This window comes from Canis aureus, chromosome 21 (genome assembly GCF_053574225.1).
Source record: "Canis aureus isolate CA01 chromosome 21, VMU_Caureus_v.1.0, whole genome shotgun sequence".
Classification (NCBI taxonomy): domain Eukaryota; kingdom Metazoa; phylum Chordata; class Mammalia; order Carnivora; family Canidae; genus Canis; species Canis aureus.
Window position 1 is genome coordinate 53983342 of NC_135631.1, and position 24682 is coordinate 54008023.

At 49.6% G+C, this 24682-nt stretch overlaps 1 protein-coding gene across 1 annotated transcript in view; it reads left to right on the forward strand.

Annotated features, from left to right (window-relative positions):
* LOC144293088 (protein cordon-bleu-like) overlaps positions 1-24682 on the forward strand; it is a 144151-nt gene that overhangs the window by 50477 nt on the left and 68992 nt on the right. The window contains exons 3-5 of the mRNA XM_077864165.1: positions 6722-6932; positions 8861-9089; positions 15364-15461. Of these exons, the coding sequence (XP_077720291.1) occupies positions 6722-6932; positions 8861-9089; positions 15364-15461 (538 nt within the window). The remainder of the gene's footprint in view (positions 1-6721; positions 6933-8860; positions 9090-15363; positions 15462-24682) is intronic.

Genomic DNA, 24682 nt, shown 5'->3' on the forward strand with positions numbered 1-24682 from the left:
GTGGATGTGCTTAGAGCTGTGCAAGAGTTTTTAGGTCTTGGAGCTTATCAAACAGCCCAGGCTCACAACATGGGTATTGGGTCTGCGTGTTCCTTCTGGATGGAGCACATCTGCTCCAGGACAGAGAGGAGGGAGGCTGGGAGCACCCGTCAGCTCTGGGTGTCCTGCATCCACCCTGCCCCTCGAGGCATTGGTAGGGCCTCTTGCTCCTGATGCCCAGAGCTGAAGGGGGAGCTTGCTCTTCTCTGGTGCCCAGTGAGTTAAGGAGGTTCTGGGGAGACGGCCGGGTGAAGACAGTTCTTGAAATAACTGGCTAACAGGTTGCTTTGGTTTAGTTTGATTTACATTTTTTTTTGAAGAATATCTTTTTTTAGAAGACTTCAGGTTTTTTTAGAGCAGTCTTAGTTTCCTAGCAAAAGTAAGAGGAAAGTACAGAAATTTCCCACATACCTCCTGCCCCCGGATCAACATCCCCCAGGAGAGTGGGGTGCTCTTTGTGATCAGTAAACCTACACGGACATGTCCTCATCCAGACTCCATCGTCAGCATGAGACTCCACGCCCAGTGTAGTATGAGCTGTGGGTTTGCACGCGTATCCACTGCACTGTACCTTATGGAGTGCTTTCACCGCCCTGAAATCTGCCCAGAAAAAATTCCTGGGACACGAAGCCTGCGGGGGTCACAGTGGCCAGACGTGAATGGTTAGACCATCTTTCCAATCAGCCGGGAGACCATGTTTGATCTTCCAGGCCCTGGTGCACTGTTCCTAGGGACCACCTCTCTGAAATGCTTCTGCCCTATGAAGGCTGCATTTTCCTGCTTGTTTGCGTGAGACCCAAGAGCAGCTGAACGATGACAGTGTCAGAATCGTTGATCCTCAGACACCAGGTTCTACCTGATTTTCTTCCCGAGCATCTTTGCTGGGGGGAGGAGGTAAGGTGGTGATGGGGCTGACCGGAGGTCATGAACTGCGCACTACTCCCGTGACAAGGTGTATTCGTTGCTAAACCCGCTATTTAATGGCGCACAGTGAGTGCCGTTACTGGTCGGGTTTTGGTGTGATCCCAGTCATAGAGCGGGGAACTCTCACTTTGTGGGATCCTGATATATTAAAAGAGAGAGAGAAAGAGAGAAAGAAAATAATCATTTATTCATTGAGCGAAATGCATACGGAATACCTGACATTTCTGAAGAAACGGGGAGGAAGACATCCCAGTGAGCAGAAGGAAATAAAACTCATTTGCAAGATTTGCACCAATTTGTGCAAGAAATGGGGAATTCAGTACTGCTGGAACCTGGACTGAGGAGGGGAGATGCAGGAGCCTGGACGGGGTAGCGGCTGTGTGCTCATGAGTCTCCTGTGGGCCGTCGTGAGCCCCCGAGTCTCCATCAAACAAGAGTATGCAGGCCAGTGGGCACACAAGGCTCCATCCTAGCAGCAGGCAAGTCATAAGGAAACCAACGCATCAGAACATTGACTTTCCTCACGTGTAGGGCACACTGGCCTCCTCAAAACAGCGTCCAGGGGCACCTGGGTGGCTCAGTCGGTTAAGTGTCTGACTCAGGTCGTGATCCCAGGGTCATGAGATGGAGCCCCAAGAGAGTGCATTGATTCACAGGCCAAGAGGGAAGCACACAGTGAAGGCCCACTTGTGGAAGACCTGGGCTCAGACTCCAAAGATACGGGTCAAAGAGTGTGAGGCCAGACTGAGAGAGAGAGCACAGGCCACCAAGGTGAGAACCTAACCAGCAGGCTCCTCGTGTTGAATCCACCTGTCCACACTCGTCCAGGGAACAGCTCGTGGAATCACATGTGACCACAAAAACCGTCAGGCTCCCAGCCTCTGCACGTGTCACTCTAGGTCAAGACACTCTGACTGGCATATTGAAAGGCTGAATTCCTTAGAGACGGCACGTCTCTCCAGTTGGCAACCCCCCCGCTCTCCCTGGTGCCACACACGGAGGCCTCTTGCAGACTGTGGGGGCTGTGTGGCCCCAAGAGGCATTTGGGGTCTGTGAGGGGGAGCCATCGTCCTGATGACTTGGCTTCTGACTTGCACGAGGTGAAGGCATCCCTCCCTGGCCGTGTTGCTGCTCTTGCGGCCCTCGGGGCTCCTTGCTGGGCCCAGGACCCTGGCTTCCCCAAGACCAGACTCTCGTCAGGGACCCTAGTCTCCAGCCTGGAGGCCAGCCTCTGACCCATGGACTTCTCTGGCTGTGGCTTCTTCTGCCTCCTGGCCTCCCTGTCGTCCTGCTGGATGTGCTGTCCGTGTGTTCCTTGGTACCTGACCTCATCCATGGGGACGGGTCTCCCATGGGCCCGCTTACATCTTGCCGTATCCTGCCTCTCCGATGCCACACAAAGCTGCTAGGCCGCGCGTTCTCGGCTTTGGCCTTACTCATGGCTCAGGGCCACCTGCTGTCCTTGGTTCCACGTAAGAAACTAAGCTGCATTTGACCAGTTTAGTCGAACTAAGTGCACGTTAAATGTGTTCGTTTAAACATCGTGTCCAGAGGTAGCTGCCTGAAAAAAAAAAAAAAAAAAAGATTTATTTATTCCAGAGAGAGGGAAAGAGAGGGTGAGGGAGGAGCAAGCAGACGGAGAAGCAGACTCTGCACTGAGCAGGGAGCCCAATGCGGGGCTGGATCCCACGATCCCAGGTCATGACCTGAGCCAAAACCGAGAGTCAGATGCTTGTTGTTTTTTTTTTTAAGATTTTTTATTTATTTATTCATGAGAGACCCAGAGAGAATGAGAGGCAGAGACCCAGGCAGAGGGAGAAGCAGGCTCCATGCAGGGAGCCCGATGCGGGACTCGGTCCTGGGTCTCCAGGATCACTCCCCAGGCTGAAGGTGGTGCTAACCACTGAGCCACCCAGGCGCCCCCAGAAGTAGCTACCTCGATGTAACTTGTAAACTCAGCATTGAGGGGACCTTCTATCCAATTGGGGCATTTGTCCTAAATGCTCATTTCATGAGTTACTAGGAGTAAAGTAGTTTTCAAAGTGTGGGCCCCGACCAACCGTGGCTGCATCCCTGGGAACTTGGTAGAAACGCAGACCCGCAGACCAGTCCTAGAGGCTCAGAAACCCTGAGGGGAGGCCCAGCTCTCTTACCTTTAACCTGCCCGGACTTTCGGATTACGAGTTAAACTTCGGTGTCCCCTGAGGCCCCGTGGGTGTGCTTTGGGTTCTTAGCACTGATGATCTAGTTGACTTTATTAAAAAAAAAAAAAAAATTTATTTGAGAGAGAGCATGAGTTGTGGGGAGGGGGAGAGGGAGAAGCAGGCTCCCCGCTGGGCAGGGAGCCCAACACAGGACTCGACCCCAGGACCCCAAGCTCATGACTGAGCTGAAGGCAGGTGCCTCACCGGCCGAGCCCCCCAGGCGCCCCTGCAGCCCCTGTTCTCAATACACCGGATTCTTCTTTCGGCATTCTGCGGGCGGCCGGTTGCCTTATTTTCCTTCTCCGGCAGACTGGGGAAAGCTGACTAAGCGGCGTCTCAAGGACGCTAGCTCCTGAGAGTCTTGGGCCACCGTGGTGCTTGCCGAGAGCCGAGCGCAGTCCAGCCACATGCAGGGATGCTCTGCTCCAGCCACAGAAGGCACCTCCACGCAGGAACCCAACGTAGAAAAGACGTGAACAAATGGACTCTTGCGTTTTGCAAAGCACATCACACGTACCACACGCCCGGCCCCGGGCTCGCGGCCTTACAAGCGTTCATTCATCTAAGTCTCTAACAGGTGCGCGCCTTCCGCACGCCTTCACCGGTGGGGAAACTGAGGCTCAGGGAGGCAGGTCTGAGAATGGGTGAGAGGCAGTGCCAGGACTCCTGCCCAGGCAGCTCTCTGCCGCGGAAGGATGTGCAACCTCCCGGAGCGGGCGTGGGGTGGGCAAAGCTGCCGGCCGGCGCGGGGCACCTGCGTGCGGGGCAGCGGCCGGGTGTGGAGGGCCAGGCTCCAGAGGCATCGAGAATGCGTGTGAGTACGCAGGCCGCCTCTTCCAGGCTCAGGAAAGTTCTATCCTGTGGCAGCGGCATAGGGCCCAGCTGAGGCCCCGCGGGGGCGAGTGACACCGGTCAGGGAAGCCCAGGGCTGCAGACCCGCAACGGAAGGCCACGGGGACCGGGCAGAGCATCCCCACCCGTCGGCAGGGGGGCGGTCGCTGCCGTTGTGCTCTGGCTCCCCCCGCCCCCGCCCCATCTTTCTGGGTAAATTTTTGCAGGGGCATCAAAGCAGCTTTGGAGGGATTGCATACTCTTGGGAGTTGGGCGCCTTAAATGCCAGCAGGGGTGGGTTAACCGGTGGGGTGGGAAATGGCAGAGAGGCCCCCCACTCCCACCTGCACCTCATTTTATGCGGACATGATCCTAAGAAGCGTGTGGCCGAGAAGTGGTAAATCAGGTAGCGTCTGGACTGGGCCTGGGAAGGGTCACGCACACTGGAGGCCCTGCGGGCAGTGGCGCGAGGTGAGCTCAAGCAGTGGGTCGGGTCCCGTTGGGGCTGGTGCGCGTCCCGCTTCCTAAGCGCAGCCCACGTCTGGGCCTATCGGGGCGCCGCGTCCCCCCGGGAGTCACAGAGACGGAGCCCCGAGGAAGGAGGACGATGCAGCTCTCGGAACCTGAGCTCCCCTCCGATGCCCTGCGGGAGCCCCTCATCCTGTCCCGCGTTCTTGCCGCTGGAAGGACAGTCCGTGGCCCCGGCCCGGGTGCTTGGCAACGGCCTCGGCGATCCTCGCACGGGCACGCACGGTGGCCAGGCTTCAGGATCGTGCTCGGACAGTGTTTTATTTTGTTTCTGGTTTTTTGTTTTTTTTTTTAATTTTTTTTGCCTTTACCTCCCCCAACTTTATTTATTTATTTTTTAAGATGTTATTTATTTATTCACGAGAGACACAGAGAGAGGCAGAGACACAGGCAGAGGGAGAAGCAGGCTCCATGCAGGGAGCCTGACGTGGGACTCGATCCCGGGCCCCCGGGGTCACACCCTGAGCCGAAGGCAGGTGCTCGACCTCTGAGCCCCCCAGACGTCCCGCCCCCGAATTTAGTAGTTAAGTGTGAGGAGACAACCCTCCCGCACACAGAATCTTCTGCTTGGGAACTCTTGCTTCATCCGCCTGCCCCCTGCCCCCCAAATGTTTTGTTGAGAAGCTGCTTCCCCAGGGTGACCCGGGTGACCCAGCGGTTGAGCACCTGCCTTCAGCCCGGGGCGTGATCCTGGAGACTCGGGGTCGAGTCCCACATCGGGCTCCCCGCATGGGAGGAGCGGGACAGGAAAGGAGCCCCCAACAGACTGAGGTCCGAGCCTGCCCCTTTCCCTGGAGACCCCACGTCCCAGACCTGGTGGCTGGGACGCCGTGTGAGCCCGGTTAGAAGCCTGTTTCCTGTACCGAGGCCTCTCGGCGCAGCCGCATCATGTCGCGGAGCATTTTGGCTGCATTGCATTAAGCCAGTTGTCGGAGTAAAGATGGTCTTAGCGCCGGAGCCCAAGGAATCAGTGTCAGGATGAGGAGCCAGCGTGGCTGGAGCACTTACGAGGCTGTGCTCGGCCTCGGCCCCACCAAGTACCCCCTCGGAGTCCAGGGACCCAGAGGAGGGCGCAGCAACCTTGTGCCAATCCGAGCAGGACTGATTAATCTTCTGTTGAGGCAGTTGGACAAGGAGTAGGGCACCTGGGGGAGCTGCTCTGGCCGGGGCCTTGCCCGGGGTTCTCCTGCCCGGAGCCGGGGCCCCCAGCAGCTCACAGCCCTCAGGGTGGGCGGCGGGTGCCTGGGCCGCCATCTGTGTGTCGCAGCCCCTGGTCTGCACACCCGGGCCCCCAGGTGCCTGCAAAAGCGTGATTGTGGCCTGAATTAATTGCCATGTCACTTCCTGATTAAGAACTAGATCCCGGGAAAGACCTGTGCCTTCTTCACAGGCGGCGTGATGCTCCACTGCCGGGGAGATTTAGGGGCAGGGGGACCAGCTTTAGGTATGAAAACCGTCTGCCAGGTGGATGTAAATGTGGCAAAGGAAATTCTTTGGGGTAATCTGGATTGTTACTCCCCTCCCTTCGTGAGTGATTCCCTGTGATGGGGACATTATGACCATCTTTGACATTCAAACAAGGTCATTTTCTTAGGGATTTTTTTTTTTTTGTCTTTAAAAAGACATGATTCTTTTTAGCTATCATCTACAGCTTAAAATTTTCAGTTTTGGGGCGCTCCGTTGGTTGAGTAACCGACTTGTGGTTTCAGCTCAGGTCATGACTTCGGAGTCAGGAGACCCAGCCCCCCCCTCCGCCCCCGCGTTGGGCTCCGCACTTAGCGCCGAGTCTCCTTAGGACTCTCTCTCCCTCTCCTCCTCCCCCTAAAATAAGTCAATACAATCTTTTTTTAAATGTTCATTTTTTAAGGCACATTATACTTCTGGATCACAGAATATTCAGTGGTTAGCAGTATTGCTCTTGCTAATTAGCCTCTAGGATTCGAGTCCACGCATCCATGGACTTAACTGCAAATAGAACCCTCTTACAGCTGCTCTTTGGGTTGTGGTTTACCAGCGTTGGAGATGTGAGGATGGCTCTGCCCAGTCGGGCACCAGAATTCACGAGCTGTGGTTGCCCGTCCTATGCATGACCGATCTGCTCTCACCTACTGGTGTGTGGGTTTGACCCTTACTCAGCTGGACGGGAGGCAGGGTGCAAACTTGCCTAATCGGTGTGCTGTGTTCCCCTTTTCCAGCCATGCCATGATGGACCTACTGGTTGAACTTTGCCTTCAGAACCACCTGAATCCATCCCACCACGCCCTCGAGATCCGTTCTTCGGAAACCCAACAGCCTCTGAGTTTTAAGCCAAATACTTTAGTTGGGACCCTGAACGTTCACACTGTATTCCTCAAAGAGAAAGTTCCTGAAGAGAAGGTGAAGCCCGGCCCACCTAAGGCCCCTGAGGTCAGTGAGGCAGCGGAGGCAGGGGGAAGGGGTCCCCTCTGTTACCTGAGGGCCCATGACTTGAATAATACTCGTCATGGTAACTGAGCTCCTTTGTTTATTATAGAAGAAGGATCAGTCTAGAGCAGAGCTAGCCGCTGGAACGCCCTGCGCAGGTGGAAATGGGCTATAATTCTGTACTTTCCACAGTGGTCACTCCTGGACACATGTGGCTGCTAAGCAGGTGCAAGGCAGCTCGTGTGATTGAGAAACGGAGCCTTTCGTTGTATTTAATCTTTGATCAATTTAAATTTAACCACAAGGGAATCCCTGGGTGGCTCAGCGGTTTAGCGCCTGCCTTCAGCCCGGGGCGTGACCCTGGAGTCCTGGGATCGAGTCCCACGTCAGGCTCCCTACATAGAGTCTGCTTCTCTCTCTGTCTGTGTCTCTGCCTCTCACTCTCTGTGTCTTTCATGAATAAATAAATAAAATCTTAAATAAATAAATAAATAAATAAATAAATAAATAAATAAATTTAACCACAAGTACCCAGCCGCTGCCTTGTTGAGCTAGTCATAAAGATTCTCCTTTTCCATCCTGGAGGCCTTCCTGGCCCAGGAAGCCGAGGGGAAAAAAATGGGGGGAGATTTGAACTTCTTCCGAAAGAGATGGGAAAACCAGAAGCTTTCGCTTTTGGAGACACAGAGGTCAGAAATGTTTACTCCTGCACTTGGAGAGTATCTTACACGCAGATTTATTTCAGGCTTTCGCTTATTGATCACGGGGAAGTCCGGCTGCTTACGGCACTTCTTCATAAAGCTTTGCTTTGGGTCTTTTAGCTCCATTTAAAAGGTATTCGATTCTTGGAAATAGGTGCTAAATTTTTCTGCTTCTAAAAAATGGAGATTTGGCCAACAGTCCATCTTTTATAAATATTAGGTTTGGGGGCTTGGTAAATTGTAATTGGTGGGATCCGTACCCTGGAAAGGGACATGGACCCACCTAAGTCAGGTTTTATCCAACTCAACACTTACTGTGGCCACTTTCCAGCATTTTCAGACAATGTCACATCAGTAAAGGCCAACGACAAGCTGACTGCGTGAAACTTTGGTATATTTAATTCTTTTTTGATGGCCAGTTTATCAGTAGATGTTTAGAATCAGCTTTAGTCACGCTGATTTTTTTCTTCTGATTATGATGTCTGTCTTTATTAGACGTATATGTCCATTGTGTATCAGTTATCCTTTTCTGGTTTAAATATGTGTGCAGAATCTATAAAAATATATGTTTGCACAGACACATATACACATTATATATATTTACATAGATATTAATATATTTACATGGGTCTTTTGGCTACTTAAATAAAAATGTGATATCTTGGTTTTTCTTAGGCTTTTATTTTTTTTAAAGATTTTATCTATTTATTCATGAGACACACAGAGAGAGGCAGAGACACAGGCAGAGGGAGAAGCAGGCTCCATGCGGGGAGCCCGATGCAGGACTTGATCCCAGGACCCCAGGGTCACGCCCTGAGCTGAAGGCGGATGCTCAATCCCTGAGCCACCCAGGGGCCCCGAGGGCTTTTCTTTAAATTGAATTGTTCATGACACTTTGAAACGATTTTCCTTTACAAAATACATGTAAGCGCCTCGTGTTTGGGTGTGTTTGGGATCCTTGAAAGACAGCGTAGGTGTTAGATCATAAATCCAGATCCCTCACAGTGCTCGTTCCCTAGTGAGAGATCCTAAGGTGAGTTTATCACTGCAGGTATTCCCTGTTCGCTTTTCAGCCCATCGCTTCCCCCGTGCCCCCCCCCCACCCCCGCCTAGCTGGGGACAAAGGGCTGGGGCTGCTTGCCTTAGTCAGCCCCAGCACACAGGCAGAGGGTGGAAGCCGCGTGACAACACACACTTAACGGAGCTCCTTCGTCCGGGGTGTTCTTCCAGAAATCTGTGCGCTTGGTAGTGAATTACCTACGAACGCAAAAGGCCGTTGTGCGTGTGAGCCCCGAGGTGCCGCTCCAGAACATTCTCCCAGTCATCTGTGCAAAGTGCGAAGTCAGCCCGGAGCACGTGGTCCTCCTCAGGGACAACATTGCTGGGGAGGAGCTGGAGCTTTCCAAGTCTCTCAATGAGCTGGGGATAAAGGAACTCTACGCCTGGGACAATAAACGAGGTGAGGCCACCTGACGTCTCTAACACCTGCCAGGTAAGGGCATGTGTGGGAAGCACACGCCCACCGCCCCTGAGCACCCCAGGTGCCAGGTGGAGACCTGCACCTGAATGTTCAGGCGACCCCAATTTTCTCCAAAGCACAGCTGAAGTCACAGAAAATAAATTGGGTCTGTTCCTGTTCCCCTCAATTATAACTATGCCCCTTCCCACCGCCCTCATCCTGAGCATGGCCTGAGCATGGCCTGAGCATGACCCCATCTCCTGTGAGCTCCCTCGAGGTAAATAAAAAGTAGTTCTCTAACAGAACCACTCAGAAGGCGCACATGAACCATCTCCTCTTGCATTTTATTCCATTACCAGTAAATGCCCCCAAGTCTCAAACATCGCTCATCATCAAAACCGGTGGCAAAGGGGGCACCTGGGTCACTTGGTCAGTGAAGCAACTGAGTTCTCTCTCTGTCTCAAATAAATAAAACCTTTTTTTTTTTTTAAGATTTTATGTATTTATTCATGAGAGAGGCAGAGTCACAGGCAGAGGGAGAAGCAGGCTCCACGCAGGGAGCCCGATGTGGGACTCGATCCCGGGACCCCAGGGTCACACCCTGAGCCAAAGGCAGACGCTCAACTGCTGAGCCACCCAGGTGCCCCAATAAGATCTTTATTTAAAACAAAACAAAACAAAAACCCCATGGCAAAACACACTTTGCAGTTTTTCTAAAACTGCTCGAAATTCGAGTTCGTGATGTGGTGAGTCCCTGAACCCAGCCCGCGATGCCACCTGGAGCTTCCTCACCATCACTGCCAGAGACATCTCACTCTTTGTGTGAGTTTGGTACTTGACCCGAGGGCCCAGAACCACCGGGCAGGGGTCGGTGTTGGCACAGAGGCGGATGCGCGTGTGAGCAGAGTTCCCTGATTAACACCCAGGGCGGACTGTATGCCAGCAGCTGTGAAGCCAAAATAAATAAATGAGTGAGTGAATGAAAAAAAAAAATGACTGTTCCTTGACCTTAGCATTATTAAAATGAACTTCATAAAAGGGTCTTATGTTCATGAGGTTCATTCGGTATCTTTAGCCTTTTATTTATTCCAAAAATACTGAGTAAATTGGGTTGTGGAAATATATCCCATTCTTTCATGTTTTCCTACAGTTTGTTTCAGATTCTTCCAAGAAAATCTGTTTTCCTGATTACCGGTTTTATTGCAAAATCAATGATCATAATGGAACCTCTTCTCCTCCCTCAAATCTTCTAGATGCTTTGGACCCCAGGTCTCATTTGACATTCCAGAAAGGGTTTTATCTCAATCACGTAGAAAATGCATAGACCATCTATTCCTTAAAAAAAAAAAAAAAATAGTGCTCTGACATTTGAGAGCAGGGCGTCTTGTGCTTTCTGCAGCATCTTTTTAAAACCCAGACGAGATTATTCCCAGCATCTGCTACACGGGCCTGGATATACTGGGTACGTCTATCTGGTTATATCAGCCCTATTTAAATTTGGTTTCTGTGCCTCTTTGGAAACACAGCTTTCATTTGGCAAGATAAAAAAAGAAAACTGTCCCACACAAGTATGCGGAGAAGTCTTACACAAACAGCTATTTCTGTTCTAGGTCGATAATCAGCTACATCTTGGAAGGTAGATGTAGAACCTATTATTACCTGGAGAGAGACCTAGAAAACTGGCCGCCCCGTGAAGGAGGGGATCCCAGCAAGCTCACACTGGTCCAGGACACGGAGCGAGGTGTTCAAGGGCGGGCACCTCTGTAGGCCTACGGCTCCCGCTTCCTGTCCCCATGCAGAGTCGGATTTGGAAGTCCTTCACTTGGGGGCATAGCTGTACCCAAGCCCTGAGTGCCCTTCTTCACTGCCTTGGGCGTCTTCTGAGGGCCCCTCCCCTCTGGGACCCCAGCATCTTCCCTGGAAAATAAAGGAGCAGCAGCCAGCTTGGTGGGTGAGCTGCTCCAGCCCGTGGCCAGCCCCCCTTTCCTCGGGATCATACTGTGCCATGTGCCGTGCTGGCTGCAAAGTATTTGATCATCATCCCTGCCAAAGGCCTTTAGCCAAATGCCTGTATCCCTACCGGCAGTCCAGCATTTGAGAAGAAAGGAGAACATTCCAGAAGATGCCTGTAGGGAGCCCTCTCCTTGGGTCCCCTCCGCAGCCAGCAGCTGCTCCGGTGGACAGGGGCCATGGGGGCCATGGCCGGGGGAGGCATGTTGCTAGGCAGGGGCTGGCCTCCTCTGGAATTCCTGGCCGCGGCAGCTTGAAATGACACAAGTCTCTGCTGCCACCTGCTTCCTCCGGAGGGCTTAGCAGCCTGGCAGCTGGCAGCTGGAGATCCCGGGCCTGCTTGGCTCCTGGCCTGTCCTGCAGGGACACAGACAACCGCCTTCCTTGCAAGGCTCCTGGGGGGGCCGCGGCCATGGCCAGGTGCTGCTGCAGGTGGGGAGCTGGGTCTCACTGTCTCGTTACCTGCTTCTTCCAGTTCTTCTGACCAAAACTCAGTCGGAGCCTTCCCTGAGCTGTCAAGGTACAGTGAGCCGGGTCCCACCTGGCCGGGCTTTGCATGGCTCTGACTAGGACAGTGCATGGAAGTGCCACTGGTGTGCCTTGCACCACGTCGGGGGCGTCTTATTGGCTGACATGAGGCTTTGGCTTGGTTTCTCGGCTCCCGGGTTGCCTGAGAGGAGAATGTCCCTTGCGTGCGGATTTGCAGTGTGGTTCCAATTGCTGGGAAATGAAGGAGGGTGTTGTAGAAAAGGAGCCCTTTGGGAGCACAGGACTTCAGGGCGGGGCCAAAGGGGCACATGCAGAGTACACGCGGTCTTCCTTTCTACCTGTGCTCACCTGTGCTCACCTGCCCTCGAGGTCCATTCCGTGTGCTGCAGAATCGGGGGCCGCACCGATTGTGAAACGTAATCTTCTCTGTCGCAGACGAGTATGCCCATGATCAGTCCCGCTTTTGTATTTACTCCGACAGTATACCCTTTACATACATACATATGTGTGGTTACGTGTACACGTGCACATATGTGTGATATATACACTTACACATATATTGGAATTTATGGGAACTTTTTGGACTAAACACACACACAGCCTCCAAAAAGTTCATTAAAATCCCAGTGAGTATTTGTCTTTCACATAAAAAAGTTTCAAGAAACAGAACTGGGCACCGGCCTGGAACAGGAGACTGTGCATGTTGCATCTGACCGAGGTCCTCGTTGCTTACGGACCCCGTCATACCATCTGCTGCCAACAGAACGGCTGTCTTTTTTTAAATATATATATATATATATAAGATTTTATTTATTTATTCTTGAGAGAGAGAGGCAGAGACACAGGCAGAGGGAGAAGCAGGCTCCATGAAGGGAGCCCGACGTGGGACTCAATCTCGAGTCTCCAGGATCGCGCCCTGGGCCAAAGGCAGGCGCCAAACCTCTGAGCCACCGGGGCTGCCCCAGAACGGCTGTCTTTTAAGAAGCACCATGAGTGGCATTTGTTAGGAGCAGAAAAGTCATATATATGAAGCCTTCTTCAGTTTGGATCGGTTTGATGTGGGGCAAGGAGCGGACGGAGAACAGCAGAGTCTGCCAAAGACCCCAATGTACCCGGGCTCAGGCTGGTCCCAGAGCTCAGCAGCTTGCCGTGGGGAGGAAGCCCACGTTGCACACTTGGAAAATGCAGGCCCGAGTCTGCTCCAGTGCTTCCTTGCTTGTGACCACTCTCGGGCCCCTGACCGGCTCTGACCTTCCACTGGCTCATCTGGAAAAGTGCACAGTTCGGATTAGCTGGTCTCCGGGGCCCCTGCCCCCCGTCCTGTGCCCCCTGTACTGTGCAGTTCTTTATTATTCTCCGAGTCACATTCGTCCTCAACACAGTGTGTGCATTTTCAGGGACGGAGCACGTCTGCCCCTAAACTCAGATGACTGTTGAACTTTCAGTAAATCAGGGTCAACTGAAAGAAAACAGGCTTCGTACTCAGGTGGTCATGTGTTTGGAGCCGTGGATTCTGGGCCTAGGCGTACGTCCGCCCCGCCTGGCTGTGTGTCCGTGGCCAGTGACTGCTCTGATGCATGGCAAGCACCTTGCTTGACGGCGACACTGAGGAACACTGGGTGCTCTTGCTCTGCCCTCAGGCCGGGCCTCCTGCAGCGTCTCCGAGTCCTCACGGGCGGCACCTGTCACTACAGAACCGCCAGTCCCTCGCCCCTCCGTGCAACACCTTCTGCTTGAGGCCCCTGCTGCCTCCAGAGAGCCGCAGCCTGCGGCCACACAGGGGGGTACCTCTCAGGCCCCGCAGGTTGGCTCTGGGGCCAGGCCTGCCCTTGGGCCTCCAGCCCCCTGGGGTTGGCGACCATCCTCTGTTGCTGTTCAAGGAGAGAAAGAGGCTCGATTCTGGGACAGTTTTCTGATCAGTCTGTCGTTTCTGCGGTTCGTGTAACCGCCTGTGCGCCAGTGCCCCACCCTCTTGTCCACCTGGGGTGCTGTGATGACAGGCATCTTACTACATCCATGTCACCCGTCCCTCCGTCCTGGAAACGTGACCGGTTATAAATACACACACTCGTGTATGCCGCCGTTCACCACATGCAGCTTTACCCTGTGGCATAGTTTATATTAATCTTCGTGGCTTTGAGCCTCGCGTGCAGGATTTCAGCGTGATTGGCCTTGAAATCCGTGTGCACATGTGTGCGTGCAGGGATGCATGCTTCGTGATTGGAGCCTCCCCGCTCCCTGGCCTGGATGCCACGTGATGTGGAGGGCGCCCTGGTCTGCGGGAGCCGCCTGCACGTAACCCGGAGCCCAGGCCCCCTGCTGAGAGCTGAGCCTTTGCCACTGACACGATGACTTGCGTGAATGGAGCTGTTTGGCTTTTACCTTGTTGGGGACACAGTAGCCATAGCAATGCCTTGACTGCTAACACGCTAACGTGTGTGTTCTCTAACTGGAGCCTGAAATCCTAGGCCAGCAGATACGGAAGGTCACTGGTGGGCACATTGTCCGGGTTGGAAGTTGCGTGGTACAGTCCCAGTCCGGCTCCTTCCTCCTTCCACCGGTAGATTGGCGACCTGGCCCTGCAGCAGCTGGCGGTGGGCTGGGGAAGCTCGATGCTTGGACAATTCCCCTGTCGCCGTCCCTGTGTGCCCTGGAAGAGGAGAACCGGGGGCTGGAGTGGCCGTGGCGTGTCAGCAGGCCCGTGGTGTGCAGGACGGTGGGCACTTACCTGATTCAGCCCCACCGCCTGACGAGCGGGGGCTTCGGTGGCTCCAGCTGGGGCACCAGGGGGCTCCTTCCAGCTGGGAACGTCTCATGAGGATGAAACAGCAAGAGAGAGAGAGAAGAGTGATGCTCTGGAGCTCAAGAATCCCAGAACAAAAAAAAATTTAAATAAATAAAATAAAATAAAATAAAATAAAATAAAATAAAATAATCCCAGAACAATCGATGAAGGAAGAATGGGCCCCCTTGAGAACGTGACCGAGGAGAACATTGCGGTTGAGCCCGAGGAAGGCGGATCTGGAAACGTGAATGTCGAGGGTCACGCGTGATTATTTCGACACCACCCGGGGGAACCCTCGCTGCCGTTCCATGTTCCGGAGATGAGTGGGGTTCCCCGAGCCGGAAAGCTGTGGGTTTATTTTATTTAGTCCGTGTTTCCGCCTCGCTCCTAATTCCTAAAGCAGATGTTTTACACAGACATCCGGGTCCCCAGGGCCACGTGTGGCTCCCGGGCACTGGGAATGTGGCCGGTCCAAGCCCAGTTGTGCTGCGTGACCTGCACCCTGCGTTTGGAAGACTCGGTTCCAAAACGAATTTAAAACATCTTGTCAATAATTTTCCCATGGGTTGTATGATGCGATGATCATATTTTAGGTCTGTTGGATTACGTGGAACACATGACGAAGGCTGCACCTGCAAGGAGTGTGAAGCCGCATGTCTGGCTCACTTTCTTTTTCTGGGGGGTGGTACTGCCCCAGGACTTTGTGGTGTGACTGTTTTTTCATCACATACAGGGTTCCATCCCACCCAGAGAACGATGCCACCCAAATCCCTGGGCATCCTAAGAACTTGTAGTGATTTCACCAATGAGACCGGAGGCTTCGAGGTGGCTTGAAACGCTCCAAAAAAAAAAAAAAAAAAAAGCTTGGTGTTTTCACTGCCTTATAAAAACTACAAGTTTAAGAGCAGAGCAATTTGTTGAGATTTTTAAGGAGCTCTTTAACCTCGTTTCAGATGCTGATAATAGACCTTTTTTTTTTTCCTTCCCCAGAAACCTTTAGAAAATCGTCACTTGGCAATGATGAGACAGATAAAGAAAAGAAAAAGTTTCTGGGATTCTTCAAAGTTAATAAGAGGAGCAGCAGTAAGGTAATGGATGAAACACACGTATGATTCTGCACGATGTCCACACAGATCCCTGGGGTGTTTTGGAATCTTCTAAATATTCTGGGGGGACATGAATTCCTTCGGGCAAAAAGCGCTTGTCCACGTGCACTAAGGAGGCCGACACGCCTCCTCGCTGGATCCCTAGGGCAGGGTGGCAGGGGTGTATTTGCCGGCGGGACCGAAGCCACGAGCTTCTCTGCCTGCGCGGGGCCCCTGGCGTGAAGCTGCGGCTTGGAACCCCGCGGTTTGGTGGACGAGTGGACGAGCGTGCGCGGGGCAGCTGTGAGTGCAGAGCACAGTCCATGTTCCTACCAGTGAAACACCCTCGGAGCTTGTCTGGCACCCGAAGCCCCGCGGAGGAGCTCTTGGGTCTCTCGGGGGAGAAGAGCGCACTTGTTGAACGGGTCCCCTGCTAGTAACGTTTAGGCGGCCTTTGGGGTCTCCAGTAGTTTGGAATGTGCTGTGTGATGAGTTGATTTTATTGATCGATCATCTTGGTCTTCATTCAATAGGTCTTTTTTTTTAAGATTTTATTTATTTATTCATGAGAGACACAGAGAGAGAGAGAGGCAGAGACACAGGCGGAGGGAGAAGCAGGACTCGATCCCGGGACCCCAGGATCAGGCCCTGGGCTGAAGGCAGGTGCTAAACCGCTGAGCCACCAGGGATCCCCGAGACCAAGGGTTTTTACGGTCCCTTCTGACATCCCCCAAACCATAAACGCCTTCCCACTACCAAGAAAAGAAATTGCTCCTGCACCGACTATATTTGGCCACAGGTATATTTTGCTAGTGTCGGGTATTTTCCCCTTCACTTGCAAAACGACTAAGCCTTCCCGGCCTGCGGAAGCTCCGATGCCGGCAGCTCGGTTTGGCGGGCCCACCTGTGCGCAGGTGAGAGCGGGAGGGAGCGCGGCCTGGCCACAGCAGGGGGCACCTGAGCGCCTGTGCACCGGCCGCACCTCTCATCTCCCGGCCTCTCCGAGGCTGATGGGAGGACTCAGGCCCCTTTGCTGGGGAGGATGGGGAGTGCAAGGCAGTACAGCTCTTAGGGTCGGGGCTTAGATCCGGGGGTCAGACTGGAGCCCCGGGGTTTGCCCCCAGCCAAGGCTCATGGTGCGCCCCAGCCCTGGAAGCCAAGGTCCTGGCTTTCTCCACGCGGCCTGATGCTGGGATTTTGGTTTGTGAATCTCCTTTTACTGTGATAGGTTATATCGTCGCCTTTCCACGGGTCCTTTGAAAGTCTGCTCATCATGTTTCTCTTAAGATCCTTGGCATTGGGGATCCCTGGGCGGCTCAGCAGTTTAGCACCTGCCTTTGACCCGGGGCGTGATCCTGGAGTCTCGGGATCGAGTCCCACATCGGGCTCCCTGCATGGAGCCTGCTTCTCCCTCTGCCTGTGTCTCTGCCTCTCTCTCTCTCTGTGTGTGTGTGTGTGTGTGTGTGTGTCTCATGAATACATAAAATCTTAAAAAAAAAAAATCCTTGGCATTTTCTTCTCCCCATCCTGGCTTCCCACCCCGTACTCTCCTCTCTCTCCTCTAGGTCCCCCTCTCTCTCCTCCCTCTTCCTCCTCCTCTCCCCTCCCCTCCCTTCAAAGACAGATTCACTCTTTTGCATTTGAATCTCCCTTCACTCTATACATGTTGGGTTTCCTGGTTCCTGAGATTCGGGAGGTCCAGTTTGCAAGGACAGGCTCCCCGCTGTCTGCCTTGACCCCGAAGGTCCCAGTTGGTGGTGAAACCTACCATTTCCTCACCCCAAGATCACAAGAGTCCTCTTGTGTCTTCCTCTTTCTGGGACACAAAACTGCCAGCAAAGCCAGTTTATTAAAAAAAAAAAATCAAGAAATATTTTTGTTTTAAGCAAAATAAGATTGCCTGTGGTGTGGGAGACTAGAGACTCTCTCCCTCCCCGAGGGTCCGTGAAGAGAGGCCACAGGTCCAACCACGGGAGGACCCTGGAAATGAATAGGCCACAGGCTGCAGGGACTCCCATCTGGCTGCCCCAGCTCCCTCTCAGCCAGCGGGGCTGATTTTTCCTCCCTAATGCGTGTCCTCTCGTCCTCCCGCTTATTTTACGTTGCCTTAGACTTCTTTTCTTTGGGCAGATCCTCACCAGATTATTTGGCGTTTGGGGCACTGACTTCTTTATTCCCTGTTTCTTTTCCCTCCGTGGTGTGAAATGCCATGCTAAGTGCAGCTTCAGTTAGTCTTCTGGAAGCCTAGCCAGGGGCACTGCCCACCTCATTTTGCAGGTGAAGGAAGGAGGGCTGCACACCCCTGAGCTGCCGCGTCTTTTCCAGAACCCTGACTCTTCCTTGCGTGGTCACACCGTCCATGCCTGACTCGTCCAGGACGCCACTTTTCTTCATTAATACGGAGAGGGTTTGCAGGAAATCATCATTTCAATGGTTTCTAAAATGTCGTGAGGCCAGATAGTCTACAAATGTCTCAAGAGGACAAAACACTAATGGGGAAATAGCAAGGCAATCCAGCTAACGTGGGTCTTTATAACATCTCCTTAAAGCAAAAAAAATGTATTCATCTGTGTGTGTGTGTGTGTGTGTGTGTGTGTGTGTGTGTAAAATCTCAACATAAGATACACTTAAGGAATATCATTTTGGCTGAGGTAGATGTCTTTCCTTCTTTTAAAACTTCCTATTTTACTGTTTTTAAAACATGATAATTCTGTACGATTTTAAGATTATTTATTCTGAAAAAGTGCCTAAGAATCACCCTAGGATGTAGCCTAACAATGGGATTCTTGGGTCATCTCCCCAAAGATGCTCATTTTGGTGGGGGGAGTCAGGTTGGCACCCCGGAGCCAGCGTACCTTTCTGTTGCACTGGTGGCCAGCTCGCTTGAATGATGAAGTGAGATGCCATTATCACTTATCGTCTGTGGACGGACAGCAAGACACTTGGTGAATTATTTCTGTACGTGCTCAGTCGATGAGCAGTGAGATGGTAAACTGAATGTAAAACTCAGAAGTCTCCCCACACCGGTTAGTTAGTTGGTTTTCCGAGCAAATTCCTTCCGCCCAGATCCACAAAAGTACTGTTTTTCATATCGCATGTTCTCTAAGCTTAAAGATGGACTTTTCTAGGCAAAAAAGACAAGAGACGGACATGCCCATGGAGCATGGGTTCCCGGACTGGTTTTCAGTGAGCCCTTGGGTCACGGGCTTCTGGGTTCCTGCACCGAGGGCCGTGGCCGTGGCCTCCCACATCCAGGCCAGGGTCCGCGGTGACTCTTTGTCTGGACCGACCTCGCCGCGGAGCTGACGTGCGTGTCTGTGTTGCAGGCCGAGCGGACCGCGCAGGCCGGGGTGGACAGCGATGAGGACGCCTCGCAGTCCGCTTTGGGAAGGGGCTCGAACGTGAGTACTAACCCTGCAGGTGCTTCTTGCTAACCGGTGGGCTTCTCACTGCTTCACGGGCCTTCTAGAAAACGGGAGTGTAGATGCGTGTAGCTGTTTGGTTTTTGTATGTTCAGTCCAGACCGAGGCACGAGGCTGCGGAGGGCTGCCCGTTAACGCGCCCATGCTAGTTTGGAAGATGTGGGGTGTTCGATTTCCTGCTTATCTGTACCGTCTACGCGGTCAGGAGGTCCTTGGTTAGATGAACTGAATTTATGCCCTCTGGAATCGCCTCCCCACCTTCAGGAGCAGCTGATGGTTTGGGGGCCACACGGACCTCTTTTCCATCATGAATCTACCAGTTCCTGAACTCCCTAACTATACTTCGAAGGATCTTCCTTTCTCCTTTCCCTTCCCTTCCCTTCCCTTCCCTTCCCTTCCCTTCTCCTTCCTTCCTTCCTTCCTTCCTTCCTTCCTTCCTTCCTTCCTTCCTTCCTCCCCTTCCCTTTTCTTTCTACAGAGCATGGGTGTTTGAGCAGCAGGGGACGGGCAGAGGGAAAGGGAGAGAGAATCTTAAGCAGTCTCCATGCTTCGTACGGAGCCTGACACAGGCTCGATCCCACGACCCTGAGATCATGACCTGAGCTGAAATCAGGAGTCGGATGCTTAACAGACTGAGCCACCCAGGGACCCCATAAGGATTTTTTAAAACTACCTGTGTCCCATATTTCCAAGCTGGCATGTAAAACCTCTCTTCACAATTTTAAATATTTGAAGGAAAATAGTTCATAGCATCTTAAAAATATTGACATTTAAAGTGTAGCTAAAAAGTTTGAATATCATAACTTAAAAATTATATGGGTAGACTCTTCTGTAGCCATAAGAAATTTTGCATTATTATTCTTTTTCTTGATTTCACATTCCTACCAGTCATCAGGCACTGTTTTATTCTATTTAATATATATTTTATACTTAAAAGTCTTTTATAAATGTTTGATGTAAAATGTGATCTAAGATAAAAATGTCTATTTAAATTAGATTTTTAAAATTTCATGTGATCCTAAAGCTGTAAAGTAGGAAAACATTCTAGTAGATTAAGTTATTACAGCTGCAAATACATAAAAATGGTATAAATATATGATGACCGCTGATACATACTTGTTGAGCATGAAAAATTAATTTTTGAAAAAGATACCACCTTTTAATAGGATGAAGGGTTTTTTTTTCATTTATTTCATAGATCCATTAATGACTATAATTTATGGATGAAACTAGATAAGCTTCCACATTAATTTTGTGAATCTTTTAATTTATACTAAGCTTGGAGAACATCTTATGTGAACAAGTTCATGAGGATGGGAAAGTTCTGTTACCTTTCAGGTCCCTGCATCCCTTCTGGTTACTCACAGAGTCCTGTACCATGAAAATGACTTGAATGCCCTTCTCTCTGTGTCTGATTAGGTTCTCTTTCAAATCTATCAGTAGCGAAGATTTGAAAGCCATTTGTCTTGTAAGGGATTTGCCACTCATTCACACTGAAGTTACTTCTGGAAAGTTTAAGAAATAACTTAACCAACATTTAACAACAAATAACAGTTGTACTCTTGACTTAGAGACACTTTCTTTTTTAAAAGATTAATTTACTTATTTTAGAGAGAGAGAAAGAGAGCATGCCAGCAGGGGGAAGGGCAGAGGGAGAGAGAGACTCTCAAGCAGCCTCTCCGCTGAACCCAGAGCCTGGCATGGGGCTCAGCCCCAGGACATTGAGATCATGACCTGAGCAAAAATCCAGAGTCAAATGCTCAACCAACTGAGCCACCCAGGTGCCCTTTTTAAAAAAATAAAATAAAATAAAATAATAGTAATGTTTAAAACATCTTTCTTAAAGAAACAAGTACAATAGAAATGGATGTAGAAATCAAATATACGTGAAAGAATTTTTTAGCTTATGAAGCATTCTATATATATCCATAAATAAATATTACAATTTGATATAATTACTGAATTGTTTTCTAGTTAACATTTTAAAAAGTAAAAATGACTGATTGGACATCCTACTCTTGTTTTTATCCTTGTTATGTTTCTCAGTAGTCTCAACTTAGAATTCACAGCAACTAATTTTACTGGCATGCTGATGGGGGCTAAGGAATGGCAAAGCTGACCAGTTTTTTTTTTTTTTTCTTCTGTTGAGATGTAATTGACATATGTAGCATGATATTATTTATAGGCGCCCAACATACTGATCTGATATAGGTGTATGTTGTAAAATGACCAGAACGTTCAGTTTAATGTCCTCACTCCCCAGGCACTTTCTAAGCCTAATATATTATCCGTAGGTTCGAGGAAGTTGAAATATTGTCAGCATTCACTCACATTGGCCAATATAGTGTTTTTTAATGAAATTAAAAAAAATCTTATCTCAAACTTTATTTTTTAATCTTTATTTACACATTTGACCAAATTTTATACAGATTTCTAAGTTTTTTTTTTTTTTTATTGGAGTTCAATTTGCCAACATATAGCATAACACCCAGTGCTCATCCCATCAGGTGCCCCCCTCAGGGCCCATCACCCAGTCCCCCCATTCCCCGCCCACCTCCCTTTCTACCACCCCTTGTTTGTTTCCAGAGTTAGGAGTCTCTCATGTTCTGTCTCCCTTTCTGATATTTCCCACTCATTTTTTCTCCTTTCCCCTTTATTCCCTTTCACTATTTTTTATATTTATCTCAAACTTTAAATCTCTTTTTCTTAAGGTCTTAGGATTATAGATTTAGCTAATTCAGTTTATGGAGAATGCCCTATAAACTCAATAGCAAAACAAGCCTTTTTTTTTTTTAACAAGCCTTTTTTTAAAAGATTTTATTTATTCATTCATGAAAGACACAGAGAGAGAGGCAGAGACCCAGGCAGAGGGAGAAGCAGGCTCCATGCAGAGAATCCAATGTGGGACTCAATCCTGGGACCCCAGGATCATGCTCTGAGCTGAAGGCAGACGCTCAACCTCTGAGCCACTCAGGTGTCCCTCAAAATAAGCCATTATTGCCCAACTATAAAGCCAAATCAAATTTAATTTTGGTTAAAAAAGTCAAGTTATACTTTTAAATTTAAGTAAGTGTATTATTATGTGTCTGCATGACGGTTCTCTCACTTCTGAATCTAACAGGAGCTGTGTTGAGATGCTCCGATTCCTTACGCATCATTTTAAAAACATATGAGTTTAGGGGCACCTGGGTGGCTCAGTCAATGAAGCGTCTGACACTTGGTTCTTGCTCAGGTCATGATTTCAGGGTTGTAAGATCGAGCCCCATGTTGGGCTCCAGGCTCAGCGCGGAGTCTGCTTGAGGTTCTCTCTCCCCTGCCTTCTCCCCCACACATTCACTCTGCCTCTCTCAAATAAGTAAATAAAATCTTTTAAAAAATGAATTTAATGCCCCAAATTTAATGCTACATTTCCCTTTTAATGGCCACATTTTAATGCTCTGTGAAAAATCACCTCTCAACTGTCAAGACAACCAAATCTTATTGGTTCCCAATCTGAAGGATTTCACATGTGGTAGGAGCTAAGGTCGTACTTGACCCGGGTAAGCAGCTCATCCACAGAAATGTTTATAGTTCTTACCTCTTTTCAAATGACCCTGAGTAAAATTATTTAATGATTTTTTTTTAAAAAAATCTCTTCTTTACTTGTATAATCTTAATCAAGTCTTTATGTGCCATGACCACATCCGCTATGCCGTTTGCTTTGCTATAAAACAGACTGAAATCAACTGAGAATGATTTGAAATGTCCATTGACTCATTAGTCTGCAGTTGTAGTTTCAATTTGGGCCACAAATTATGGGAAAAATGCCTTTTCCTATTTCGTGTACTCTAGAGGCTACATGTGTGTTTGAGTGGGGAATCTATTTAATACACTAAAGGGCTTGGCTGCTCAGACCTCATTGTTTACTACAATGTGCCAGGTATTAATAACTTTTTCTACAGCAACGAATGGCAGCCTAAAATTTGTAGTGGGCATTGCTAATTGTGTGAATATTTTTGTCTCAATGCTGCATAAGAAAACATACCCATGACATAGGTAAATAGATATAGCCTAGGCAAAAACTTTATGGAAATATCCAGAGCATTTATAAGGAAAATTATGAAATACCACAAAGACACACAAAAGTAGAATTGTACACGTGGAAGACATGCCATGTTCTTAGATGTGAAGAGTCAACATTATTATGTGGACCGGGTTTTGCTGTAGAACTAAATACATTAGGTATAAAGTTTACTTGGAAAAACAAACAAGCAATAACTAGCCAGGAAAACTCTGAAAGACAAGGAGGATGGATAAACCTAAGTGGTTTTAAAATAGCTCCTAAAGCCTCTGTAATTCAGTCTCTGTTGTACTGACCACAAATAGCTCAATGGAACCGAATAGAAATCCCAGAGCCAGCTGAAGACTAAAACTGATATACAATGTAGGCTACGCGTCAAATCGGTGGAAGGAAATAAACGTATTTATACAGGAATCGGAGATCATTGACTAGCCCTACAGAGAAAGATAAAATCATATACAATCATAAATACTAGGATAAAAAAATGAACAGAAATATGAATGTAAAAAATCAAAATCATGCAAGTACCAGCAGAAAACAGGAGTGAATTCATCCATAAATTGAGCATACGGCATACTTTGCAAAATTACTGGTGAATTTGACTTTGAGGGAAAAAAAAAATTCTTGAATGACAAAACAGAGATGGAGGGAGAGAATACGATAAGCAAAGTAAAAATCCAAGTGACAAATGTGGGAGGGGGGCTTTTGGAAATAGAAAAGCAATGACAACCATCAATAAGTGAGATCATAGGGCATTTGTCTTTCTCTGACTTTACCTTACTTAGTGCCATACCCTCTGGGGTCCATCCACATGGATGTGGATGTGGAAATCTTGCAAGATTTCCTTCTTTTTGATGACTGACTAATATTCCATGTGTACGTATAGCACAGCTTTTCTATCCATTCAGTTATACGCCGAATCTAAAAAAGAAACAGAATCAAATAAAAGACCAACAGAAACAGACTCATAAATACAGAGAACAAAGTGGTGGTTGTCAGAGGGGAGGAGGCGGGGGGGATGGGTGAGGTAGGTGGAGGCGATTAAGACATACAGGCTTCTGGTCACAACGATGAAAAGTACAGCATTGTGGTAACAGTGAATACGACGCTACGCTTGTCATGGTGAGCACTGAATAATATATAGAGTTGTCGACTCACAGCGTCGTAGACCTGACACTAATACAATATCGTGCATCTACTTTAATTAGAAAAAGGAAAGAAAAAAAGAAAGATGACATCCTGACCAATATAAAAATAGAAAGTTCACAGAAAAAGAAATGTAAGTGGTGCATAAATAAATGAAAAAGTACTCCAACTCACTCATAATGAGACAGAGAAGTTAAACCCCCAGTGAGCTTCCACTTGTCGCTCATTCTGTGGTCTGTCTGCCTCTGTACCACGGAAGCTGTCAAAGGAGGAAGAGCACGATATACTGATATGGAGTGATTTCCAGGGTGAAATTTTTTTCATTTTTTAAATGAATGGTGATTTTTACTGGAAACCAAAGCTAATAGATGAAGCTGCCCTTGCAGCGGGTAGATTAATTACTGGCCTCCGGAGAAGAGTTGACTGGGCTTGAAGCCATAGGGCAGGACAGCACTTAATAAAATAATGGTGGCAGATGGAGACAGTGGCCAGCGCGTGCCAGCCTGTGCCAGGCCGGTGCTTCCTTCTGTGATCACATTCCGTCTTCCTCCACCTGCTGGCCTCCCGAGGCCAAATGGTTGACCAGATCGGGACAC